Here is a 24,965-nt window from a genome sequence, read left to right on the forward strand (position 1 = left end):
TCTGAGGGGTTGGGGTGCTCTGACAGTCTGGGTGCTGTGACACGTTGAGGTGCTCTGAGGCGTTGGGGTGCTGGGATGTGTTGGGATGCCGGGATGTGTTGGGGTGCCCTGACGAGCCCAGGGCGCTGGGATAAGGTGGGGAGCTGTGACAGTCCGTGGTGCCGTGGCGCTCCCCCCGGTCTCGATGCGGTGTCCGGGTCACCCATCCAGGCTCCGCCCGGGCCCGACCCTGCTGAGCTTCCCCGCCCGGCGTGGCTGCTCCGCCCCCTCTGTGACCGCCAGGGGGCGCTGCGCCCCAGCAGCGCGCGCGGGTGGGCGGCAGCAGGGGCGTGGTTAGCCGCCCGCCCCCGGTTGGCCCCGCCCCTCAATGGGCGTGGCCAGACGTGCTCCCGCCCCCTGTGGACGCGCGCGCGCGGCGGCGCCAGGGCCCGGTGCGCAGCGCGACGGGCGAAACCACCGCGAGCGGCGCGGGGGGGGTGGGGGTGGTATCTCAGCCCACACGCAGCGAGGGTTCTGAGCGGTACCGCTGCGAGAAGGCTGAGGGTGGACGGAGAGAGCCGGGGGGAGGTTAAGGGAGAGAGGGGAGCGGAGCTGTCCCGGCATAGGGGCGGGTGGCGAACGGGGTTATCCCGGGAAGAGCCCGCTGCGTGCGGGGCGATTGGGGCTGCCCCGGGCGGTACCACTGCGGCGGGGGGGGCTGGGCTGGGAGAGCCCACTGAGGGCGGGGGGGCCGTTCCGGTGCCCGAGCGCGGCGGAGCTCGGCGGTGCCGGGATAGCGGGACAGCCGGGACCGCCGGGACCACCGGGGCAGCCGGGACCCTCGGGCCGATGCCGAGCAGCAGCTGACGGCGGCGGGCACGCGGAAATGGAGCGGCGGCCGGGCCGGGCCGTGCGGGCGCTGTGCGGCCTCTCCCTCGCCCTGCTGCTGCTGCTGCTGCCGCCGCATCCCGGCAGCGCCGAGCGGGCCCCCGGAGCGCACCTGGACGACACGGCCATCGCAGGTGAGACCCGCCGGGACACCCCCGGCACGGCCCCGCCCCAGCCCCGCTTTGGGGCCGTTCCGCGGGGATTTGGGCAAAACGCGCGCGGAGCCCCCGCTGGCCCCGGGCTGGGACCCGCCGGGCTCCGGCACCCAAACGCCCCGTGTTTGTTGTCGCGGCGGCTCCGGCTTTTGGGGCCGAAGGGTTTGCGTTCCGGCTCGCCCCGGGGCAGCCGCATCCCCGGGAGCGGCCGGTGGGCTTTGGGGGGGTTGTCGCTGTGTCACCTGTTCGCCCGCCGCGATGAGGGGCCGGCAGGGAGCCGGGGCCGCTCCGCAGTCCCGCGGGCTAGGCTGTGTTTAGGGACGTTCCCAGGTGTGGGACATTCCCGGGATCGTGTCCGCCCGCTCCGGGGACGGAGCGGTTCCCATCGGAGGAGCGCAGGTGGCAGAGCCCTGGCTCCCAGCTGGGCTGGGTCCCCCTCTTCTCATCCCCTCCGCCCCCAAAATCACCCCCAGCAGAAAAGGCAGAAGAGCGCAGCCCCTGGGGATTCTCCCCCCTGGAGCCGGGGACACCTCTGTGGGCTCCGTGTCCTTGTGACAGACCCCGAGGTCAGCGCTGGAGCCCGATCCATAAATCCTGCTGGGAACTTTGGGAGCGGGACGGGAGTCCCCGGGGGTCCTGCACCCCACTGAGCCGTGTCCCTGCCGGTGAGGGGGCCAGGAAGGGTTCTGCAGAGGGAGTCTGGGATGGGATTCAGCTCCCAGGAAGCCAAAACGCTGAGCACCACGTGCTGCTCAGCCCCCGGCAGGCTCCGAGCCCCCAGCGCCCGCATCCAGAGGATCCCACCTGGGCCTTTGGGCAGGAGAAAAGGTGCGGAGCGATTCCAGACCTTCGTTTTGGTGCTGTGTTGGGCCAGGGAGCAGCTCTCCAAGCTGGAGCTCAGGAAAGGATTTTGGGTGTAGGAACAGGTGCTTGGGTGTTGGGTGTTCGGATGGAAGACCCCGGGAAGAGTTTGGCTTTGTGAGCAAAGCTGGGCGGTGGGAACAGGGCAGGGAGCAGGCCCTGGAGCTGCGGTGCCAGCAGAAGGACCGGGGTCGGTGTGTGATCCCTGGGCAGGGGGATTGTTCTTGGATGGGCTCTGTGACTCCGCTCTCTGTCCCTGTGAGAAGGGGCTCCTCGTCCCCTCTCCGTGTGCTCCGAAATGCTCAGGCCAGTTCACATCCAGTCTGCTCCACTAAGGAAACTGGATCTCTGCAGTCCTCTCTGAGGCAAGGTTTGTGCCTCCAAGGAATTTCCAGCGGAGTTATTTTTGGAGGCCCTGCAGAAGTGTGGCAGCCCGGGTGATTCAGCTGCTGGCCCTGCTTTGGCTGCGAGCGGAGGCAGCGCCGGGCCGGGAACGGCCCCGGTCCAGGTCTCCAGTAAATCCCCCCGGGATGGGCTGTTCCCGCGGGACAGGTGCTTTTGGTCACTCCTGGTTTTCCCAGCCTTGCTCTGGTCGCTGCTGGGTCTCCTTCCACACCTTCAAGGCAGTAGTAACAGGTTTGGAACCCCAAATGCGCAGAGGAGGGGTGGGTTTGTGTCCCCTGCTCCGTGTCCCTTCCCGGGGCAGGTCCGAGGGGCTCCCACAGCTCCCTGTGTGCTCTGGGCTCTCCCGGCCGTTTGCTTTGGAGCTTTGGGAGCTGAGAGCAGGGACTGTGCTCGGCAGGCACAGCAGCCGCTTCCCCCGTGTTTTCTTTCCCTGGAAGCAGAACGTGCCGCCCGTGGCGGGTCCCGCCGGGCCGAGAGGCACGGGTGGGTGTTGGACGGCGTTTTGAAAGTGAAACTGCTCGTTTTTGACACATTTTTCTAAGGGGGCTGGTTTTATTCTTGAACCGGCGTGGCAGGATGGAAATGATAAAATAGCAGCAGCGGCTGCTTTTCCCTGGAAGCAGGGAAGCGTTTGTAGAGAGCAGGAGCCTGAGCTCCAGCGCTCCTGGGGCTGCCGAGATCCCCCTGCGGGCTCGGGGGATGCAGCAGCAGGTTTTGGGGAGGATTAGGGAGCAGATCCCGGTTCCTCAGATACTCTTTTTTTAAGCGGGAGTTTTTTGACACGGGCAGCGTTATCCGTGCAGGATAATCAGAGCTGGTGACTGAACCCCGGGGAAAATCAGATTTTTCTCCTGGCTTTGACTCACTCAGAGGCAAATCGAGGGCTTTAATCTTTCATCTCTAATCTTTTCCTGCCGAGATCAGGTTGAAGCTTGGTTCCACTCGGCGGCACAGGAGCCATTTCACAAGGCAGAGACGCTGAGACAGAGGAGGAGAGGGGGGTTGGAACCAAGAGCAGCCCAAAGGGCCTCTCCCAACAGGCAAGTTTTGCCCCAGTCCCAGGTTTGGGAAGCTCCCGGTGTCCCGGTGCTCTCACAGGATGTGTGACCGTCCCACACCTCATTGTTTTCACCCGCCCCTGGTTATTTTTAGCCCGAATTTGTCAGGCCACAGCCCAGCCCCGGGATCTTTTCACACCCCCTAAAAGGGGCGAACGAGGTTCCTCGGGGACAAACTGGACTTTCAGGGATCTTTTTTTCCCCTCTTTCCACTCACTGTAATGGGGCTGCTTCCCACACCAAGCAGGATTTGTTTATTTTTCTGGTCCTTATCAGAACGTCCTCGGGGGCCGTGTCAAACGCTTTGCACAAGTTTTAGGTGGGTTTGGGTCAAAAGTTTTAAATTCCCTCTCATTTAGGATATTAAGCTGCTCAGAGGCCTCTTCTTTGTTAAGTCACATCAGCTGGGACCAGTTCCAGGGATTTAAAAGATGGTTCTTGTTTTCCTTGTTTGCCCTCTGTGCAGCCCAGCACAGGTGGGCACCTTCAGGTTGGGATTCAGGTGTGTTTGTAGGAGATCCAAGGAAAACTGCCTGTGAAGGGGCAGGGATCTGAAGGACTGGAATTCACTCCTGGTTCCTTTAGTGGTGACGCCTTCCACCTACAGACAGATCCAGACCCACCTCCGTGCAATAATGTGGAAGTGGTGCCCTGAGCTTTATTTCACTTTCTATGGAATTCCTTCCTGTGGCCTTGCATCCATACGGATGAAAGGCTGTGTCTCCATGCTCTGCCTGTGCCAGGAGAGGTCTGGGGTCTCAGATCAGGGATCCTGGTGTGAATTTTCCCTCTCTGTCTCCTGCAAGTTAAGGGATGGGCTCTGGGCAGCGTGTTGGGATTGAGGCATTTTTGGGGAGACAGGGAGCTCGTGTGCCAGGCGCTGGTGGGGGCTGGACTCTCAGGGGCAGGGATAGGACAGGCTTTGGTGGCTCTTCCTTATGCCAAGCAGCTCTTCCTTCCCTTCCCTTCTCCTTCTCCCTGCCCTGTTTGCTGCTCCCCTGTGTTGATTCCTTGATCACATTTGCTCTTGTTCAAGTGGTTTAGAACACAGGTTATAAAAATATCCAGACTGTACCCAAAGAAAACCTGGAGGGCTGTGCCCAGGGTTATTTCTGGTTTTGCCTGGGGCACCTGCACTTAAACCCACAGACCATGCCATTGGACAGAGTCAGCACGAGGAGGGGAGGCTGCAACCACAGCCTTTGAACTGGCCATTGATTCCCAAGGGGGAAACACTCATTTCTGGGAGAGGACACTGCCCAGGCACTGTCTTGGAGCATCCCTGTCCTTGCCATCCCAGGACCCAGGGGTTTATTGGAAGCGAATCCTTTGCTGCTAAACCTTGGAAAGTGATGGGTTTGGACTCCTGGCAGGACTCCTGAGCAGGACGTGGCCTCAACAGAGCCTTTGGAAGCTCCACGATGCACCATCCTGCAGGGTGGGAACGGGGCTGGTTCTCCTTGATCTCCCAGTCTGAACGTTCCCGTCCCGGAGGGAGCGGAAGGTGACGCGGGTTCAGCTCTTTGGTGGTGCTGGTTTGCGTCACCCACCCCTGTGCCAGGATCCACGTCTGTGCCCTGTCCCTGTGCCAGAGCCGCTCACTCCGGCAGCGGCAGGGAGCGGGATGCTGCAGGAGCTGCCTCTGGGAAGGCAGGCAGGAGGTTGGATAAAGCCCACGGTGTCCATTGAGACGCCGCTGTCGGTGGGAGGTTGGACTCGACGCTCTCGAGGTCTCTTCCAGCCACCCGGTATTCCAGGATTCTGTGATCCGGCTGCTCTCTGAGCTCAGTCCCCTTGTGGTGCTGTGGGAGCAGGACCAGGACAGGATTGCATCCTGCTATTCCCCAGCCCCGGCAGGTGCATGGGCTGCCTTGTCCCAGCACACCCTCCCTGCAGTGACTCCTGCAGCGTGTCCTTCCCTTGGGGCTGGGGAGCTGGTGGGACACAACCTGCAGCTCTCCTTGCTTTGGTAGAACACTTCCCGAAGGAGCCTTTACCTCCAGGACTGGCGGGTTTTGCAGTTTAATTAAATCCTTTCAGGTGTGCACGTTCTCTGAGTAGGGCTCACACCTGTGAGCAGCAGCTTCAGGCTGGGCAAGGGAGGAAGAGCCGTTGTGAGAACTTGGAAAAGCCTGCCAGGAAACAGGCTGTGTTCTTCCCCTGCTCGGTTGGAAGCCACAGTGGATTGCACAGCCTTGGGAATGGAACTCATCTCGAGGAATTGCCGTTCTGAGAGGAGGAGAAACTGTGTTCTGGCAGCAAACCATGGCCTCGTGTGGAGGAGGAGGAGCGGGGCTGGCTGGGCAGCACTGGGAGTGCTGGGACCTCCTGCTCATTCCCTTCCCTGCTGGGCCCTGGAACCTGGAGCGATGCTCAGCTGGATCAGAGAGGGGATTTTAATTTAAAGTCTCGTTAGATTATTTATTTACTCTCTGCAAGCCCCCTGTGCTCCTCGGGTGGTCCTTTCCAATGGGAGCAGTGCAGGTGAAGCCGGAGGGAAATGGATCTTCTGCTCCAAACTGGGCCTTTCCCTCGGTGGGTGCACATACCCATGTGGGAAGTCCAAGGCAGCAATCCCCCTGGCTGTACTTTGCTCTCAGGAGGGGATGGAGCAGTAAATGTGTGATGTAGGAGCCTCCTGACATCCCTTAACCCGGGACACTTTGATGATCTTGGAGCAGAACCTCATCCCAAAGGGAGTAAGAGGGAAAAGGAATTTGCATTTCTGTTGCCTGTTCAGTTTCTTGTGGGTATGTTGGTACATCCTGATTCCATGTGAGGGCTCTTCCTTCCTCCTCCTCCAGGCAGGGGAAGGCTCTCTGTCCAGTGACACCGCAGGGGAGCTACATTATCCTTCAGAGAGTTGTGGCTCGTGATCTGCCCAGTTTTTGGTGAAGGAAGGGAAGTAAAAGGCCATCCTGGTGCAATTCCATATAGATTGAGTATTGGCAGGGGCTGCCCAGGGAGGTTTGGAGTGCCCAGCCCTGCAGGTGTCCAAGGCAGGCCTGGCCGTGGCACTCAGTGCTCTGGGCTGGGGGACAAGGTGGGGATGGGGCACAGGGGGGATCCATGGGCTGGGAGGGCTTTTCCAGCCCCAGGGATCCTGGGATTCTGTGGTTTGTACTTAAAAGCCTCTTTCTGTGAGCAGGTGGTTGAAAAGCAGCAGTTTTCCCTGAGGTTATCCCTGCCCTAAAAACTCTGCTGCTTGCCCGCCTTGGAGGCTGCCCCAGTGGCAGAGGCGGTGGTGGCTCGTGTCCCACGGTGGCTCTCCAGGGTCAGTGCCAGGCTTGGACACCCTTCAGCTTCTGGACTGTGCCCAGCCTGGCATTCTGCTGCTCAGAGCCCTAATTACACAAACCAATTAGTGTAGAAAAAGCTGTTTCCTTCATTAATTAGCTTTGCTTTCAATCCAGAGAGGGAGAAGTAAACTGAACAGGTGGAGCAAGCAGGCAGAGCTGTGGTTCTTCCTGGGCAGCTCTAGGATTGCCACTGGAACTGACTCTTTGGTAGCTGGGGGTGTTGATTGTCCTGGGTGGTCCAGCTGCCTGGAGCCCACTGTGGATACCTGCAGGAGCAGGGCTGGGATGTACTGGAAACGGGAGACTGGACATTACCTGGTGTCAGGTGAAGGTCTGGGAATCCCCCCAGCTGGAAAAGAAGGTTTCATTGCCCTTCATTATGTCAGTCAGGTGCTCTTAAGGAGAAATTCCTCTGTGTGAGGGTGGGGATGCCCTGGCACAGGTTGCCCAGAGAAGCTGTGGCTGCCCCTGGATCCCTGGAAGTGTCCCAGGCCAGGTTGGACGGGGCTTGGAGCACCCTGGGCTGGTGGAAGGTGTCCCTGCCCATGGCAGGGGTGTCACTGGATGGGCTTTAAGGTCCCTCCCAACCCAAACTAGTCTGGGATTCTGTGGATAAGGGGGATTTACCTCTCCTCTGCCTTCTCCCTGTTACCAGGTGCAGCCTTAGGACCTGCTGCTTCCCCCTCCTGCCCTCAGGCCTTTGTTTGCTGCTGGAATTTGGGGATGTTTCATGTTCCTGAGCCATCTGCTCTGCTCCTGTGGCTGATCCAACTGGGACCCTCTGGAACACTTTAATTCCTTTTCTTTCACCTAGTCCCTGCAGTCCTGCCCCTCTCATTTCCTGGCCCTTCCATGACTCTGTCAGGTCAGTTTTAGGAGCTGATGCTGGAGACTCTTTAATGAGGCCGTTGCTCCATCACTCCTGCAGAGCACAGGGGAGCCTTGAGCAGCTCCTGCCTCAAACTGAGCCTCTGCCAGGGCCTGCCCACCCTCCCAGCCAGCAATTCCTTCCCAATATCCCACCTGTCCCTGCCCTCTGGCAGTGGGAAGCCATTCCCTGTGTCCTGTCCCTCCATCCCTTGTCCCCAGTCCCTCTCCAGCTCTCCTGGAGCCCCTGGAAGGGGCTCCAAGGTCTCTGTAATAATAATTCCAGCACTGTGAGCGATAAGGGTGCGAGGCAGGGCTGTGCCCAGCTGATACATTCATTTTCCCTGGCAGTCCAGGCCCAAGTCCCCAGCCCTGCTGGGTGTCAAACCCTCAGAGGAGCCGGAGGAAACCCTTGGGGAGCCACACGTGTCTCTGCCCGTGAATTGTCCCTGTTTGTTTTCCCCCCATGAAACAGTACCGGGATGTTTGTTTGTTTGGATTATGGGCCTATTTTTAAGTAACCTATTTTTTCCACTTTGGAAAAAGTATTAACTCGCTGCGTATCATGGGCATCTGTGGAGCCTGTCTTTGGGAACCACCAAGTGCTCCTTGGAAGTCTCTCACCAGCCCGAGTTGTTGCCTCTTTGGTAATTATACACATATTTTTTTAATGTATATATATGTGTTGCTGAGCTTTGCCATAAGAGACATTTTCAGGATCCAGAGTGGCAAATCCAGCACTTCCTGGGAAGGGCATTTTGTCCCACCAAGGAGCTCTGCATCCTCTCAGTTCCTCCACCCCTTCACCTGCTCCAGGATCTGGGAATCCCTGATCCCAGCGTTCCTCAGCGAAAGCAGCAGCGATCCCACTGGGAGCGAGGATGTTTGGTGGCACGTGTGGCGGGAAAAGCCGCTGTTTCTGTAGCCCTGTGTTTGTTTTTCCCCGAAGGACAGAGTTTTAAGGTCAGTTCCTCCAGTTTTGGAGCCCTGGTGCCTGAGATACGGCCGTTACAAACACAATAAATGGGAGAACTTGAGGAATGTTCCTCTCTGGGTTCCAAAGGAACAGCTTGCTGGTTGGAACAGCCTGCCCCTTCCTAGGCAAGGGAGGCTTTGGATTGCAGGGAAGGGAGGAATAATTCAGGATCAAAGCTGCTCAGCAGTGCGTGTGTTTAGATCTGTCAGAGTGCCAGGACATAATTAATGTGTGAGTAAGCCAAGGGGAGAGAAAGTTGTTTTTTAACTTGATGCAGAAGGATGGGGGATAAAAAACTGATTTTTGGGGGGGAGAGAACCAATTCTGGAAATAACCCTTTCCAAGCAGCTGCTGTTGTTACCACTGCCCAGTGGGTTTGTCCCTCCTGCTTTGCAGCTGGGAGGCAAAAATCCAAGTTTGGCATCTTGTGCTGGTCAGGGAGGAGCTCCAGGACTTGAGGTGAGGTGTGGATGGATACCTGCAGACCACGCAGCCCCTGGCAGTAGCATTCCCTCAATCCTGTGTGTGATGGCTTCTCCCACCTTCTGGGGCTGTGGGTGAACTCTGAGGGTCGGGAGGAAGGAAGGGATCCCGTCCCAGGCTATGGCAGGTCCTCGTGGAACCTTCCAGCTTTCTCCTCTGCTTGGCATTCCTGGAGCTGGATCAGGGTCTGGCCTGTCAGCAGCAGGATTAGGCTTGTGGGAAGTGAGAAGAAATAAATCAGGAATTAAGTGTTATGGGAACATGGCTGATGGAAGATCTGAGCATCTGGGGAAGGAGGCAGTGGCTTGATGTTCCCGGGATTTCATGGCCTGTTTGCTCTGTAAACTGCAAAATAAGGCGGAGATTTGGTTTTTGCTTTCTTTTAAAACCTGTGGAAAGGGTCAGTAAAGAAGGACCTGTCCATGCCTGTGCTTTTAGCTGTGGGATGTGTGGACCCTGAGGGTTCTGCACAGGGGGCTCAGCTCGGTTCATCCCAGGGGCAATCCCAGCACCTTCAACTGGGATTGGGGCACAGACAGCAGCTGGTGACCCTGCAGAGGGATTTGGGGTGTTGGATCATGCCAGGCACTGCCAGAGCAGCCCCATCTCTGCTCTGTGGCTCATGCCCAGGGTCTCAGAGCATTAAAAAGCCTGGCTTTTTAACTTACCAGTCCCCCCTGGAATCCTGGGCTGGCTTTGGCTGCGGGGGTGGGAGAGGTGGGAGCTGGGAAGGTGAAGAGATTCCTGAGCCAGGCTTGGGGATGGCAGATGGAAGTGGCATCCCTGCAGCCTGGGCTGCTGTGGGCAGAGTGTTTCATTAAGCTGTGTCCTGGGGGCCCTCTGGGTACAGGAGGAGACACCTGGGGAAGTGTGAAACTGGGAAGTGTGGAAACTAACCTGGAGATGCCGATGCTTTTGTGGGAATGGGGACAGCAGCACTCCTGGCAAAGGGGCATCTCAGTGGGGCAGTGTTGGGGGCTGTCCTGGTCCCACCCCAGGGCTGTCCTTGTCTCATCCCGAGTACTGTCCTGGCCTCGAGTCCTGCTGCTCTCAGAGGTTTCTCGTGGTCCCACCGTTTCCTGGAGATTTGCACTGTGCTGTAGATAAACAGGTTTTCCTGTTCCTCATTTCATTTGCTGTACCATTACCCTAAAAAAGGGTGGAAGGGGATATTTGGGGGCACTCAGTGCCGCTCTCCCACTCTGCAGGACGACCCCAGGAGTTTTCCTCACAACTTTTGGGGTGAGAGGTGGAGGGTTGCTGATTACTTTTCCTCCCATCTATCTTTTCTTTTTCCTCTTGGGAAAGAAGGAAAAATGTTTTGCCCTTCAAAGGGTGAGGCTCAGCCCTCGAGTTTGTCATTTGGGAGCTGTAATGGGAATGTCTGGCATTCCTGTGCCATCCCTGGGAGATGGATATCTCCAAAGGGCTCTTGGATGGGGCACTGCTGTCTCTGCCTCACCCCTCCCTTCCCGCGGGCTGTCCTGGGTGTGATCCCCTTTGGCAGTGACGGTGGCATTGTCTGTGTCCCCTCTGCAGCTGCAGGTGCAGGAGCTCTGGCTGGGATGGAGCTGAGAGGCAGGGCAGAGCTGTGGGGCTGCTCCTGGGGCTGCTCCTGCTGGCCAGAGCCTCTGGCTTTGGAGAACTTGTCGAACTGGTTTGTTTTTCATCCCGGGGCTATTTTCAGCCTCTCAGCCTAACAAGGTGAAATGGCTGGGATGCTTTCCCGCTGCCTGGGACTGTGCTGGGGGGAGGTATCCCGCTGTCCCAGCAGCTCACCCCCACCTCTCCTTTGACTCTGTGCTGTGCTTGTGCCACTCAGGGCTTTGGAACAACATTTGGGGTCTGTGCGGGCCCCCTGGGCGCAGGGAGCCCCAAATCCCAGCTTTGTGATGGCCCTGGTGCCCTCCCTTGGGAACGGGGGGAGAATCCAGCTCTGTGTGGGAGAAGCAGCAGGAAATGCAGGGAACAGCAGAGCCTGGCTGTGCCTGCAGGGTTTGGGCTGTGCTGCTCCTGGGTCCTGCCAAGAGCATTTGGACCAGGGGGGAGGTTGTTTGAGGCGCAGGAAAAGGGGATGTCTCACCCCACCTCATCCTTACTCTCACTGAAAATGTGTAATTGGTTCGTTCCCGTGATTCCTTTGGGAGAAACTCCAACTGCTGTTCGCTCAGTAACAACAGTTTTTAAACCAAACCTGGCTCCTGCTCTTTGGATCGAGCCCAGAGAGGACCTGTGGGCAAAGGTGGCTTCTCCAGTGCGTGCCAAACACCTGCACTGGGAATGTTGCTTCCAGCTCCTCGGAGTTCCTCTGGTATATTTAACCTCCTGGGGCTGTAGGATGTGGAAGCATTAGTCTTCCTGTTCCAAGGGCAGGATTAAAGTGCAGGGATCTCGTTGCTGGGCAGGAAGTCACCTGGCAGAGCAGGGAACTGAAGCCCTCCCAAAGGTCAGCGTGGTGGCCCAGCCTGTGGCACATCCATCATTCCCAGGACGGGCTCCCTCTGCCTTGGGAAGGAAATGGAGCAGCTGGATGTGTGTCTGCTCACGGGCTGGGCCAGAGTCCTCCCACAGCCCCAGAAACGTGGCCAGGTGAAGCAGCAGCAGCAAGTGGGGGGGAATAAACCCTTTCCCAGGCTGAGCTCGGCTCATCCCCCCACGCTCTGGGGTCCCAGCGGGGCCAGGACCTGGGATCTGTCCCTGGGACCTGTCCCTGGGACCTGTCCCTGGGATCTGCCTGGGATCCCTGCCTGGGGTCTGTCACTGCTGGCATCGGGCACCTCAGACCTGCAGTGTGTGCTGAGCAGGGACAGCATCAGGGCTTCAGGGTTTGCACCTCAGGAACCAGAAAGGGGGATCTGTGAGAGTTCAGCAGATCAACACAATGGCCACGTGCATGGGACCCCGAAATCCCTGGGTTGGAAAAGCCCTTGGGGACCATCAAGTCCAACCATTCCCTCGCTGCTGACATGTCCCCAAGTGCCACATCCCGTTAAATCCCTCCAGGGATGCGACTCCATCCCTGCCCTGGGCAGCCTATGCCACTTGTAAGTGGTTTGGACAAGAATTTTCCAGGACTGCAAAGAAGTTCCCTGTTTTGCAGCAGAGGAGGGAGGAAAACTCCCAGCTCCCTTTCCCCTTCATGCTGCTGCTGGAACGAATGTTTCCTCCTGGAGGGTAGAGTCTGTAGATTGGGTTCTTTTCCAAATAAATGAGGAGGTAGTTAAAAAGATCCAGAGGAGTGTGGAGTCGTATTCCTGCCTCACCTGTGTGTTTGTGTTAGGATTTGGCAGGGAATTTCCCTGAGTTATTCCTTGGGTAAACACAATCCTTTAACCTGCCCGTGGCTGGTGCTGAGTGCTGAGTCAGCACAGCAGGACGGAAATAACCCAGGATTTTACACACTCACGGGGTTTTCTCAGTCCAGCGGGCCCAAGTGTGGCTGCTCAGGTCCTGGTGCCGCTGCTGTTCCAGTGCTGGAAGAGCTGCAGGGAGTTCCCACCGAATGACGGGTGTAAAAGCCACGGTGTGGGTGCGTGTGGAGAGCTGTGCGAGGCTCCAGCCGGGACAAAGCTGCTGAAGGTGCCGTGGCTGGGTTGGCCCGCTCAGCTGCTGGCTCTGCCCTTGGCTCTGGGAGGTGAGGGATTTAGGAGGGGTTTATCTGTGGCCTAATGGTGGCTAAAGTTAGTGCCGAGTGCCCTGGCTCCGCGGGGCGGAAATGCTGCAGGGGTGACACTTGTGCTCTTGGGGAGGAAACGCTGCCAGTGGCAGGGCCTGTGTGTCTGTACCGGGCAGGAGCGGCGATAGGGAGAAGCACAACTTCCTTTTTTTGGGCTTTTGGGGTTTTTCTCGGGTCAGCTGAAGTAGCCTGAAAATATAAAACTGAAAAAATAGTGTGAATTTTTTTCCCACAAGCTCTTTCTTCCCCCCCCCCCCCCCCAGTGAAGCTGCCAAAGCACTTGGCAAGGGAAACTTCCCAGTTCCAGCCCCATCCAGGTGAGCTGGGGGTGGAATGAGATGGTTTTATCCACGTCTGTCTCAAGGAGAGACCAGATGCAGATCTTTTTAGGGTTTAACTTTTAAGCTGTCAATGACAACAGTATTCTGTTGGTCTCTCCTTTTTTGTGCAGTAATGAGAATACTTTTAATTTTAATTTGCACGCTGAAAGCTGCTATTTTCTCAAGTTTGGCGGTTTATCTCATGCAGAAAGTCCTGGACTCTCCTACGTGTATTTTGGAGTAAGGATTTTTTCAAATAAGGCCATTTTTTGTGCTTTGGAAGCACGTCACTGAAGGAGCCTCAGCTGTGCTTCTGTAATGAACCTCCCCATGAACCGAGGGGTCTGTTTTCCACTGCAGGCCATGGACACTTCCACTGATTTCTGGGTGGGTCCCAAACCCTTCCAGGCTGCTGTTTGATGCAGTTTGAACTCTCCATTCACATGTGGTGTGAGTGCTCCATGCTCCAGGTGCTTTGCTGAGGGCTCTGAGGTGCAAAGGCAGCTCCTGGGTGGGAGTGCTGTCATTCCAAGGGTCCTGCCCTAAGATACTCCCAGTACAGCATGCCCACCATTGGGGTGGGATGAGGATGGAGGGGGGTCCTGCTGCCCTGAGCCCCTCGCTGTGGCATCGAGCCCCAGTGACGTCACACAGCTGCTCCATTTGTGATTTGGGGTCCAGGGCCCTGCCTTGAATGTGAGGGGAGAACCATCCCTGTGATCCCAGCCCAGAGATGGAGCTCTGCTGGAATCGCTCCGTGTCCCGTGGCCGCTCAGGGCTCCCACCTGAGTGCTGGCCCTGCCTGGAGGATTTATGGAGTGCCAGGGAAGGAGCCTGAGGAATTTATTTGTTTGCCCTCGGTGTGCTGCCCTGAGCACTCGCTGTGCCGTGGAAACGCGCCCGGTCCCGGGGCAGAGCTCGGACCCTTCCCAAATCAGCCTCTCCCTTCCCAGGTCGGAGGTGATTTATCCTTCCCATTGAAACTCCGGGGGGCCTTTTCTTACCGACTGAATCGGTGTGGAAAGGATCAGTTTGTGCAGCTCAGGTAACAGCGGGGTCAAACCCAACCCTTCGTCTGGCTCCGTGCCCGGCGTGGGTTTGAATGGCGAGTTCCCTCCTGGGGCACTGGGGAAGAACATGGATCACAGAGCTCTGCAGGGAGAGCTGCCTGGGAGCTGGGCATTCCATGGGCTGTGGGGCAGGGGCAGATTAGGAATTTTTGGGAAGGAATCTCTCCCTGGGATGGTGTGGGCAGGCCCTGGCACAGGTTGGGCAGAGAAGCTGTGGCTGCCCCTGGATCCCTGGAAGTGTCCCAGGCCAGGTTGGACGGGGCTTGGAGCAGCCTGGGCTGGTGGAAGGTGTCCCTGCCCGTGGCAGGGGGGTGGAACTTGAGGAGCTTTAAGGTCCCTCCCAGCCCAGGCCATTCTGGGATTCCACAGTTGGGTTGTTACAATCTGACTCCCAGTGGCTGGGATTTGGAAAACTGCCCCTTTCCTGCCTTAACTTCCCCCCAAACTGTGTGCTGTCTGCACAGCACTGCAGGAGCACGGCTGGGCTCTGGAGAACAGGGTGATCCAAACCCTGCAGTGCCTCTCCTGCTGCCTGGGGGGGAAGCACCAGCTAAATCCTGGCTTTGAAATGATGGGGCAAAAGTGAGCTGCTGTGCTGGGGGAGAGCCCTGAAATCTGGTCAGATCTGTGAGGATTTTCAGCAGGTTCTTCGCTTCTGGTTGCTGGGCACTTTGGCAGGCTCAGGGAGTGTTAAGCAGTGTTTTTTAGCAGGGGCAGTGGAGCAGCAGCTGGAGCTGGGCTAAAGAAGAGTTTGGGGGTTCCTTTCTCGGGTTTTTGCTAACACAGTGCTGGTGTAAAATGCTGACCCCAACAGGGACTGTGTTGCTCCAGAGCTCTTCCCTGTGTGCTGAGGGTGAGGAGCACCTTGTCCAAGGAGTTCCCAGCTTGCCCTTTAAATCCTTTTTATCGCTGCCAAGAGCCTTGATGATTTTGGGAAGTGTGCCTTTGGGGAAGGAGCAGAGGTGGTTTGGGATCACTCTGAAATCCCTGCTGCTCCCGAAGCACGAGTGGCCTCTGATCCTCAGGGAAGCCAAGTGTGGGAGTGCCCTCTCCATGGGGGTTTTTCAGGCTGAGGTTGAGGTTGCAGGAGCTGCTGAGCTGATGGAATCACAGCCTGTGGTTACTGGAAAATCTTCCCTCCTTCCTTCCCTGACAGGACAAGAGGACACGGCTCGGGCTGTGCCAGAGGGGGCTCAGGTTGAACATGAGGAGGAATTTCCTCAAGGAAAGGGTGGTGAGGCCTTGGCAGGGGCTGCCCAGGGAGGTTTGGAGTGCCCAGCCCTGCAGGTGTCCAAGGCAGGCCTGGCCGTGGCACTCAGTGCTCTGGGCTGGGGGACAAGGTGGGGATGGGGCACAGGGGGATCCATGGGCTGGGAGGGCTTTTCCAACCTCAGGGATCCCAGGATTCTCTCCTGGTTTTGGCAGCTCCTGCACCCCCAGGTTTTGTGGCCTGGAGGTGACACCTCCTGTGTTGTGTCACCTCCTGCTGCCCCAGCACTGCCAGGCCCCCTCCAGGATGAGGACCCTCAGAGTTCCCGTGCTGCTCTGAGCCAGCATCTGATTCTGGAAAGTTCCTCTTTCCCAGGTCACCTCCAGAAAGCAGTCACTTTAGGAGGGGTGTTATTGTCCGAGGGGTGACTGTCCCCACTCTCTCCTCCCAGAGGAACCTTTCCATCTCTGGTGCAGCAAAGCAGAAATACCCAGTGTAACCACTGTTCACAGTGAGTCATTTCCAGACTTTCTTCTTAAATTTCTTTTTTAGTAACAACCTTTTCCAGGGAGGCGGCGGTGTGGAAAGGGAACTGCTCATGAGGTGTTCCTTGGGTTGAGCCTGGGGAAGTGGGGGGATAACGGGCTGAGTGGGAAGGGTTTTTATTGCTGAAGAGGTCAAGCTGATGGTGGCAGGCTGTTGTTGAGGCTGGACAATGAAGGTGGGTTTTTCCACATGACGTTTTCCGGCTGGCTCTGCCCGTGGGTGCCGTAAGGATGGGCAGCATCTGGCCTTGGCAGAGCCTTGTCCTTCAGTGGGATGGAAAGACTTTGCTGACAGAGGCACGAGCTGGCTGCAGCAGGGCCATTATCCCATGGGATGAGGGGTTTGGGAGCAGCAGCTCATTGCTGTAGGAACAGTGGGGAGCGGAGCGTGTGCCATGGCCAGGGCTGTTGTCACCCTGTTTCCTGCTCTCCAGGGTTTCTGTGGCAGTGCAAGTCATCGATTCTTGGTGAGCCACAGGAGGGATAAATAAGGCTAAAATGGGGGGAAGCTGTCCTTGTACGGCAGCGTGGGAATGGTGGTGCTTTGCTGGATTCATTAGGAAGCAGCACGTCTGGGAAGGGACCACGGGGAGTGCTTGGAGCCTGGGCTGGTGGGGAGGAGGAGGAAGAGGCCAGGCAATGCTGGGAAGAGCCCTTCTAAATGTCCACGTTGGAGCTCTGGAGCTCCTCCTGGAGTGCTGGGCTCCCTCTGAGGCTGAGAAGATGAGTCAGATCCAGGCTGTGAGCCTGGCCTTGGGATCAGCTCTGTGCTCTCCATCCCAGGCCTCCAGCACAGGATGGATGTGGAGCGAGTCCAGAGGAGGCCATGGAGATGCTCCCAGGGCTGGAGCCCCTCTGCTCTGGGACAGGCTGGGAGAGCTGGGGGGGCTCACCTGGAGAAGGGAAGGATCCAGGGAGAGCTGAGAGCCCCTGGCAGGGCCTAAAGGGGCTCCAGGAGAGCTGGAGAGGGACTGGGGACAAGGGATGGAGGGACAGGACACAGGGAATGGCTTCAAACTGCCAGAGGGCAGGGATAGATGGGATATTGGGAAAGAATTGCTGGCTGGGAGGGTGGGCAGGCCCTGGCACAGGTTGGGCAGAGAAGCTGTGGCTGCCCCTGGATCCCTGGAAGTGTCCCAGGCCAGGTTGGACGGGGCTTGGAGCAGCCTGGGCTGGTGGAAGGTGTCCCTGCCCAGGGCAGGGGTGGCACTGGATGGGCTTTAGGGTCCCTTCCAACTCAGTCCATTCTAATATTCCCTGATTTATCAGTAAGTGCTGAGTGCAAGAGGGGAATTCTTTATTCCTCTGCCACCTGCTGAGAGCTACCAATATTTCTGCTTCTGTTCCTCGAGCTGTCCCTGCCCCTGGTGTTTCTGCCCGTGGGTATCCCTGAGTGCCAGGCAGGGCGGGCAGTGCCGCAGGAACAGCTCGCGTGGCTCGGGGATGACGGGATGGAACAGCAGAAACCTTGTGGGCTTGTCTTTGATTTCTTCTGAGCTTTCTTTGGAGTCTCCAGTTTCTCAGGCAGGGATGACTCACTCGTCCATTATGTGGTTTCCTGACTTTCAGCGATTTCTGTCTCAGTTAAAGGATCCTGATGGTGCGTTTTGCATCGCGGTGTGCGGCGCCGTGGGCAGCGCTGACTCACGGCTGATGGGGGGCTCACATCGGCGCTGATTCCTTCCCACCCCTCGCTGTGAGTCTGGCAAAGGATGCAAAGCAGAACCTGAGGCTGCCCCTGGATCCCTGGGAGTGTCCCAGGCCAGCTTGGATGGGGCTTGGAACAACCTGGGCTAGGTTGTTCCCCCCATGGCAGGGGGTGGCACTGAGTGGGCTTTGAGGCCTTTCCCAGTACAAACCATTCTGGGATTCTGGGAAAACCACTCTAAGGCTGGTTTGGGCAGTGGGATAATCTTCCTGTCTCTTTGCAGAGCAGTAGGGCTGATCCTGGGTCCTGGAGAACCAGGGTGTTGCCACGGGGTCATCCTGGATTCCTGCAGTGCAAAGACCACAGGTCCTTGTGCCCAGCCCTGCCCGTGCCCCCCAGCACTGGGTGGGTTCTGCACAGCATTCCCAAAACGTGAAATATCAGAGTCCTGCGGTGGGTTGGGTTGGAAGAGCCTTAAAGCCCATCCAGTGCCACCCCTGCCATGGGCAGGGACACCTTCCACCAGCCCAGGGTGCTCCAAGCCCCGTCCAACCTGGCCTGGGACACTTCCAGGGATCCAGGGGCAGCCACAGCTTCTCTGCCCAACCTGTGCCAGGGCCTGCCCACACCATCACCGGGAGAAATTCCTTCCCAGTATCTCATCTCAGTCTCTCCTCTCTTGGTTTAAGCCCTTCCTGTGCCCTGCCACTGTCAACCCATGTAAGAAGTCTCTCTCCCGTCATTTTTGGATGGCCTTGGCCACGGGTGCAGTCAAATTATGCAGTTTTGTTCCACACCAGGAGCAGGAATGTGTAAGCTTTCAGATTACCTCGGTTTTTGTTACAGAGTAACCCAATCTCGGGTTATTTCAGCTCATAAAAAGGTTCCTGCCCATGGGGTGTTTTGGCTTCAGCTGCTCCTCCAGGCGAGGCCCTGACCTGGTATTTTCTTCCTGACCGTGGGCAGAGCCGAGGTGCCTGACAGGGTGGTACCAAAACAACTCCTATTATCTTATTTATTCAGCCCAGGAGAAATCTCCCACAGTCCTTGGGCCCGAGGAAAGCAAACAAAGATGCCTGTGGAAGGAAACGGGGGAAAGTGGCACTTTGAGAGGATGCCCAGATCTGCTCTGGGGACGTTTGAGAGCCACAGGGAGGGTGGAATTGTTCCCAAAAACCCTGCTGGAGGTGGGGTGGTCCCTCATGGATAGGGACAGCACAGCAGGAGGAGGGTTGGGCACTGCCAGGACAGGCAGATCCAGGCGTGGGTTTGTGGCTTGTGCTTCCCACCCCAGTGGGAAGTAGCCTTGGGTTTTGGGGTGTGTGTCTGATTCTGGGGATGTGTGGGTTTTTTTAATGGGGTGGAAAAAGTGAAGCATTTGAACAGTGGAATGACAGAGGTTCTGGTGGAGGGGGCTGGGTGGAAGCTGAGATGGAAGGGGGAGGATGTTTGGAAGGAATGGGCTGGTATTAAATCAGTAAATGGTTGCATTGAGGGGATGAAAAAGGCTGATTGCACTGAATGAGGAGGGAATTGGTGGTAGTAAATAAATGCTGAGCCCATGCCCAGGAGAGGAGCCCGTTTGTGGTAGGAATTTTGAGGTTTAATTGAATGTAAGCTCACGACTGTTGACTGTACAACAACGTCGCTTTGCTGCTTAATTCCTTCCTGTCCCTGTCTTCAGCTGCTGGTGGTGCCAGGAGGCTCTGGGGATCACTGACGGCTTCCCTTCTACATCTGTCTCACCCTGTGTGGCCTTGTTATCCTGATCCTGAGGGACCAGGGCATCTCCAGAGCAGGGGAGACAGATTTGGCCCCAGGAATTCAGCAGGGCCTGTTTCTCTAGGCACTGTTGTTAGATGCTTTGTGAACATTTTGGGTTGGACCTTCCAGCAGAGACACCCGAGGGTGTTGGTTCTCTCGTTAAAAGCCTCTCAGAGATCAAACAGCCCAACCTCTTCTTGGATTTACATTTTTTCTAGACTGTTTAACCTGAGTTGGGTTCAAGGGGATGGTTTCTTGCATCCTGAAAGCTGCTTCCTTAGAGGGGAAGAAGTCTGTCCTTGAACTCCTGCTAAAACTTCCACGGTCACTGAAGGCTGGACAGGGTTAGGAGCAGCCTGGGATAGTGGAAGGTGTCCCTGCCCGTGGCAGGGGGTGGAATGAACTGAGCTTTAAGGTCCCTCCCAACCCAGACCTTGCTGGCATTCTGTGAGGTGGACAAATGACTGAGTGCAGTGAATTCCTGCTGAAGGGCTCCAGTTGTCCCAGGTGTGGAGCAGTTCTGGATGGGGACACGCAAGGGCACAGGAATAATTCAGTGTCTCGAGGGAGATGATTCCTTGAATGCTCTGCTTTGTCTGCTGTGAGGAAACTCACTTCAACTGCCTGCTCTACCTCCCAGAACTGCTTGGAAAATCACCCTTGGAATTTCCAGGCTCTGTGGGAGGTGGGAACATGGATAAGGTCCATATTGATCACAGGCAATCCCAGACTGGTTTGGGTTGAAAGGGACCTTAAAGCTCATCCAATCCCACCCCCTGCCATGGGCAGGGACACCTTCCACCAGCCCAGGCTGCTCCAAGCCCCGTCCAACCTGGCCTGGGACACTTCCAGGGATCCAGGGGCAGCCACAGCTTCTCTGCCCAACCTGTACCAGGGCCTGCCCACCCTCCCAGCCAGCAATTCCTTCCCAGTCTCCCATCTAATCCTGCCCTCTGGCAGTGGGAAGCCAAGAGTCACATGTTGCTGCCCTCTGGAGCAAGACTTGGTGCCCTGGCTGTGCACCTCCCAGGGAAGGACTTGGATTGCCAAGGGAACCAGGGAAATGGGAGCAGGGAAATGGGCATGTGCTGAAATCCCAGTCCTGTTTGATAAATGCAGCTTTCTGTAAAGAAAGGATTTATATGTGAGGTTTTTATGTGAAAGCTTGTGGCCCAGTGTGACGTGTTCAACCTGGAGCAGCCTGACAGCTCTCTCTGTAGTAAACAATTTCCAGCTGTGCAGTGTCCTGACAGCGGGAACGGCTGGATACCCTCGGAGCTCTGTCACGCTCTGCTGGTTGGGAATTAGAGCTGGAAAGCCAGGATTGTTCCCAGGCCCTTTTTGCTTCCCTGTGCTGCTGCTCTGCAGCCTCCCTGCAAGATAGCAGGATTGCCTTTCATTCTCCTTGCCCCTCCAGAGGGATGGAAATCTCTGGCTACATCCCTTACAAACCAGTTGAATGCTGCCGTTGAAATTCCTAAATTCCTAAAGTTGTCTGTAATTGAAGCCCAGATTGGGAGGGGAGGAGCCCTGAGCGAGGAAGTTCAGCTGAGCCCTTGTTTACACGGGTGAAATATGTAAACACTTCTTTTTCCCCAAATATAGGGCTTTTTTCCTTGGCTGCCGGCCCGGTGTTTATAAAAGCCAGTTATGTAAATGACAATCCCAATAATTAAGCTGCTGTGTGCTGCTGTCCCGGGGCTGCTCCTGCTGCAGGGCTCGGTGCTACCGGGCTGCCCTGATCGAGCTCCGAGGGTCATTAGAGATAAGGAAATGAAGGGAACCCGAAATTAAACAAACACAATTCTCCTCAGAGAGAATCTCCCACGAGAAAGGCAAGACCTGGAATGAAAGGGTTTGATGGTCCCCTCCAGCCCTGCTCAGGCAGAGCCTCCCAGAGCTGCTTGCCCAGGGCTGTGTCCCGTTGAGTTTGACTGTCCCCTTGGCTGGAGCCTCCATTGAGTTTGACTGTCCCCTTGGCTGGAACCTCCACAGCTTCTCTGGGAAAAAAAAAAAGGGGCTTTGTAATCTGTTCATAAACCAAACCCAACCCAAACTGCTTTCCATGGTAGATGAAAACGGCCTCAAGTTGTACCAGGGGAGGTTTAGGGTGGATTTTGGGGAAAATCTTCAATGGGAAAGGCTGTCCAGCCCTGGCACAGCTGCCCAGGGCAGGGTGGGACTCACAGCCCTGGGGACATTGAACAGCCATGTGGATGTGGCACTTGGGGACGTGGGTCAGTGGTGGCCTTGGCAGTGCTGAGGGATGGTTGGACTCAGTGGTGTCTGAGGGCTTTTCCAGCCTCGATGGTTCTGTGATTCTATGACATTCCAGCTCTTCCTCTGCTGTAGCACTCAGGTCTAACTGTGTGCTGATGATCTGGGGTGGGGGTGAGTGGGGAGCAATGGCCAGAGGAGGGATGTGAGGGTGGGAGGAAGGATGCAGAGCTGGCCCCTGTTGATGTGCCCACATTAGTTTGCCATCAAGGACACCCCACGGGAGGGACGAGGGACTCTTTTTTTTCTGCCTGTTTAGTGGGGAGATAAAACCAAGCCTGGAGGCACCAAACAGCAGGATAGAGACAAAAGACTGCCATGACTCAGAGAGGTGGGGTGGGAGGGAAGGGATGCTGTCAGCTCCTAAGGACTCCAACAGTCACAGACCTGCCAAGTGTCTCCTGTGGAAACTGCTGTAGCCAAAACCAGGGCTGGGCCTTCTGGGAGAAGAACATTTACTTAAAGCCAATTTCAGACTCATTCTGAGGCTCTTGCTTGCTGAAGGAGCCATAGGGTGTGTCAAAATGACCTGGTGTCAGTGTCCCAGGCCAGGTTGGATGGGGTTTGGAGCAACCTGGGCTAGTGAAAGGTGTCCCTGCCCAGGGTGGGACTGGAGGAGATTTAAGGTCCCTTCCCATTCAAACCCATTCAAACCACTGGATGATTTTGTAGTGTGATCTTTAGGCTTAATCTTCCATCAGTCTGAGGAAGGGGCCTGGCCCTGGCCGTGGTTCTTTCTGTGGCTGCAGCCCATAGAGATAACAGGGAAGGGGAGTGGAGATAACAGGGAAGGGAAGGGGATAACAGGGAGGGGAATGGCCCATCCTGGCTGCTGAAACCTCAGGACCATTCTCTTATCAGTGCAGGGTCTTTTGCTGATTAAATCACCCTGCCCCATATTCAGGCTCTTTCTGGCCCTGTTGAAAACACCAAATTCCTCCCTGTTTCTGATTTGATCACCTTTGATGGTGCATTTGGTTTTATCAGCACCTGGGGCAGCCATTGTTTTATTGCTCTTTGTGCTGCTTTCAGTCAGTCTTCACTCCTGGCATTTGTGCTCCAAGTACCCAGGGGCTGTTCTTGTGGCAAGAAATCTGGGAGAGGTTCCCCTGAGATCCTGAATGCTGGATGACCCCCTGGGACACACAGGGTTGAGGAGCTGTGTGGTCAGGACAGCGTTAATCTGAACAAACCCGCTTGGTTTCGCAGTGACACGACCTTCCCTCGTTTAGAATCTGAACTTTGCCACAGTGCTGCCACGTTCCTCGCTGCAATAACAAGCACAGGCTCGGAACAAGATAATCTCGTAATGTTTTGGGAGATATCTTTTAGCCTGGCTTCGTTTTTCCTTCTGCAGTCGTGTCCAAGGGCGGTGTGAGTGCAGTGCCCATCCTGTGCTCGCTGCCCCTGGGACGAAGGGCAGGGATCAGTGCAGAGGGGCCCAGCCCAAAGCTCTGAGCTTGTTCTGCAGTGACTGTGGGGAAACCTTGGAGAGTGGGACAGGAACCCCAGCTCTGTTCAGGTCAACCTCAGGGCACCCAAGTGTTTCCTCCACGAGCTCAGCTGTCACTTATTGCCACCTGCGCTGACCAGGAGTGCTGTGGGGAGAGGACAGCCTTGCCAGGCTGGGGGAGGGAGGGCATTCCCAGTACACTCACTGTTCACCAGTTCTTGGGGCTGCTGGACTCCCCCAGCCACACAGACAGCGTGGCTTTAACTTCCCAAGGTTTGGGAAGCAGCAGGACACCAGCCCTGCCTCTACAGGAGATTCCATCATTGTCCAGGGCATCTTACCCATGGGAAGCCATTCCCTCTTGTCCTGTCCCTCCATCCCTTGTCCCCAGTCCCTCTCCAGCTCTCCTGGAGCCCCTTTAGGCCCTGCAAGGGGCTCTCAGCTCTCCCTGGATCCTTCTCTTCTCCAGGTGAGCCCCCCCAGCTCTCCCAGCCTGGCTCCAGAGCAGAGGGCTCCAGCCCTGGCAGCATCTCCCTTCCCTCCAGTGCAGGTCACATTTTGCCACCCAGCAGTGCCATAGAAGGGCTGGATCAGCCACATTTGGTGCTGCCACGGACTCAGGACTGCAGCAAAATTTAGATTGTTACTCTTGAAAAGTAGAAAAAATATGTGAAAGCCAGCCAGAAAAGTCCATTCCATAATCAGGAAGGAGGGAACTGTTTTAATTGACGTGTTTTATAAACACGCAACTCTTCCTCCCAGAGCATCTCAGCTGGAGCTGGTGCCAACACTAACAACCTCCAAGTGAGAAATGGAGCTCGGGGAGCTCTTCCCCTTGTGGGCAGGGGCCAGAGCCTGCTGGGAGAGCTGCCCCCCAGGAGCCAGAGCCTGCTGGGAGAGCTGCCCCGGTGCGGTGGGGATGCTGGAGGGGTTGGTGTGGAGAGGAGCAGCCTTGCAGCCCCTGTGCTGGCAGGGTGTCTGTGGGCTGTGGTGGCCGCACAGGGCCCGCTGTGGGTGCCAGCAGTGGGTGCCAGCAGTGGGTGCCAGCGGTGCCAGGCCCTGCTGTGAGTGCAGAGCCGAGCTCTGTGGGTGCTCCCCCAGCCCACAGGGTGGGTTTGCTGTCTCAGGGCCAGTTCCCCCCCGGTGTGCTGTCCCAGCCCCTGACTGCCGTGTCCCCCCAGAGTTCTGCCGCATCGACAAGCCGCTGTGCCACGACGAGGACGAGCAGCTCAGCTTCGAGGCCGTTCGCAACATCCACAAGCAGATGGACGACGACGCCAACGGCAACGTGGACGTGGAGGAGAGCGACGAGGTCAGTGAGGGGCTGCGCTGGGGAAAGGGGGGGTGTTTGTGCTGTCGCCTCAGTGGCTGTGGGGGCTCATTCACGGGGCTCTGTTGGAGGTGAGGAATTCTGTCTTCCAAGGAAAACTGGCATCTAAATGGAAAAGTGCTGGAAGCGGAAAGAAAGCACGTGGGGGAAGGGATCTGCTGCCACTCACAGGCAGTTCTGCACTCCCAGGTCACAGAATCCCACAATGGGTTGGGTTGGGAGGGACCTTAAAGACCATCCATCCCACCCTCTGCCATGGGCAGGGACACCTTCCACCAGCCCAGGCTGCTCCAAGCCCCGTCCAACCTGGCCTGGGACACTTCCAGGGATCCAGGGGCAGCCACAGCTTCTGTGTCCAACCTGTGCCAGGGCCTGCCCACCCTCACAGGGAAGAATTCCTTCCCAATATCCCATCTCTCCCTGCCCTCTGGCAGTGGGAAGCCATTCCCTGTGTCCTGTCCCTCCATGCCTTGTCCCCAGTCCCTCTCCAGCTCTCCTGGAGCCCATTTAGGCCCTGAAAGGGGGTTTCTCACGTAAAGAATTTACCATCATGGAGGTTCAATCTCCCTCCAAACTCACAGCTCAGTCTGTTGGGCAGATCCAGCCATCCCAAGGGCCCCTCAGAGCGGTGTCCTTCCCCAGGGACACAGCCCTCATGTCACAGGAGCTGGTGGAGTTGGGGGCTGTTCCCATGTTGCTGT

General features: G+C 57.0%; 1 protein-coding gene across 1 annotated transcript in view; it reads left to right on the plus strand.

Annotated features, from left to right (window-relative positions):
- Nucleotides 1-556: 556 nt before the first annotated feature.
- The window catches only part of STIM1 (stromal interaction molecule 1), a 66,763-nt gene continuing 42,354 nt past the window's right edge, over nt 557-24,965 (plus strand). The window contains exons 1-2 of the mRNA XM_027908532.1: nt 557-1,001; nt 24,116-24,246. Coding sequence (XP_027764333.1) covers nt 866-1,001; nt 24,116-24,246 — 267 coding nt within the window. The 5' untranslated portion in view covers nt 557-865. The remainder of the gene's footprint in view (nt 1,002-24,115; nt 24,247-24,965) is intronic.

The sequence above is a fragment of the Empidonax traillii genome, unplaced genomic scaffold (genome assembly GCF_003031625.1).
Source record: "Empidonax traillii isolate 1590-97213 ecotype Southwest subspecies unplaced genomic scaffold, ASM303162v1 scaffold1741:size165889, whole genome shotgun sequence".
Taxonomy (NCBI): domain Eukaryota; kingdom Metazoa; phylum Chordata; class Aves; order Passeriformes; family Tyrannidae; genus Empidonax; species Empidonax traillii.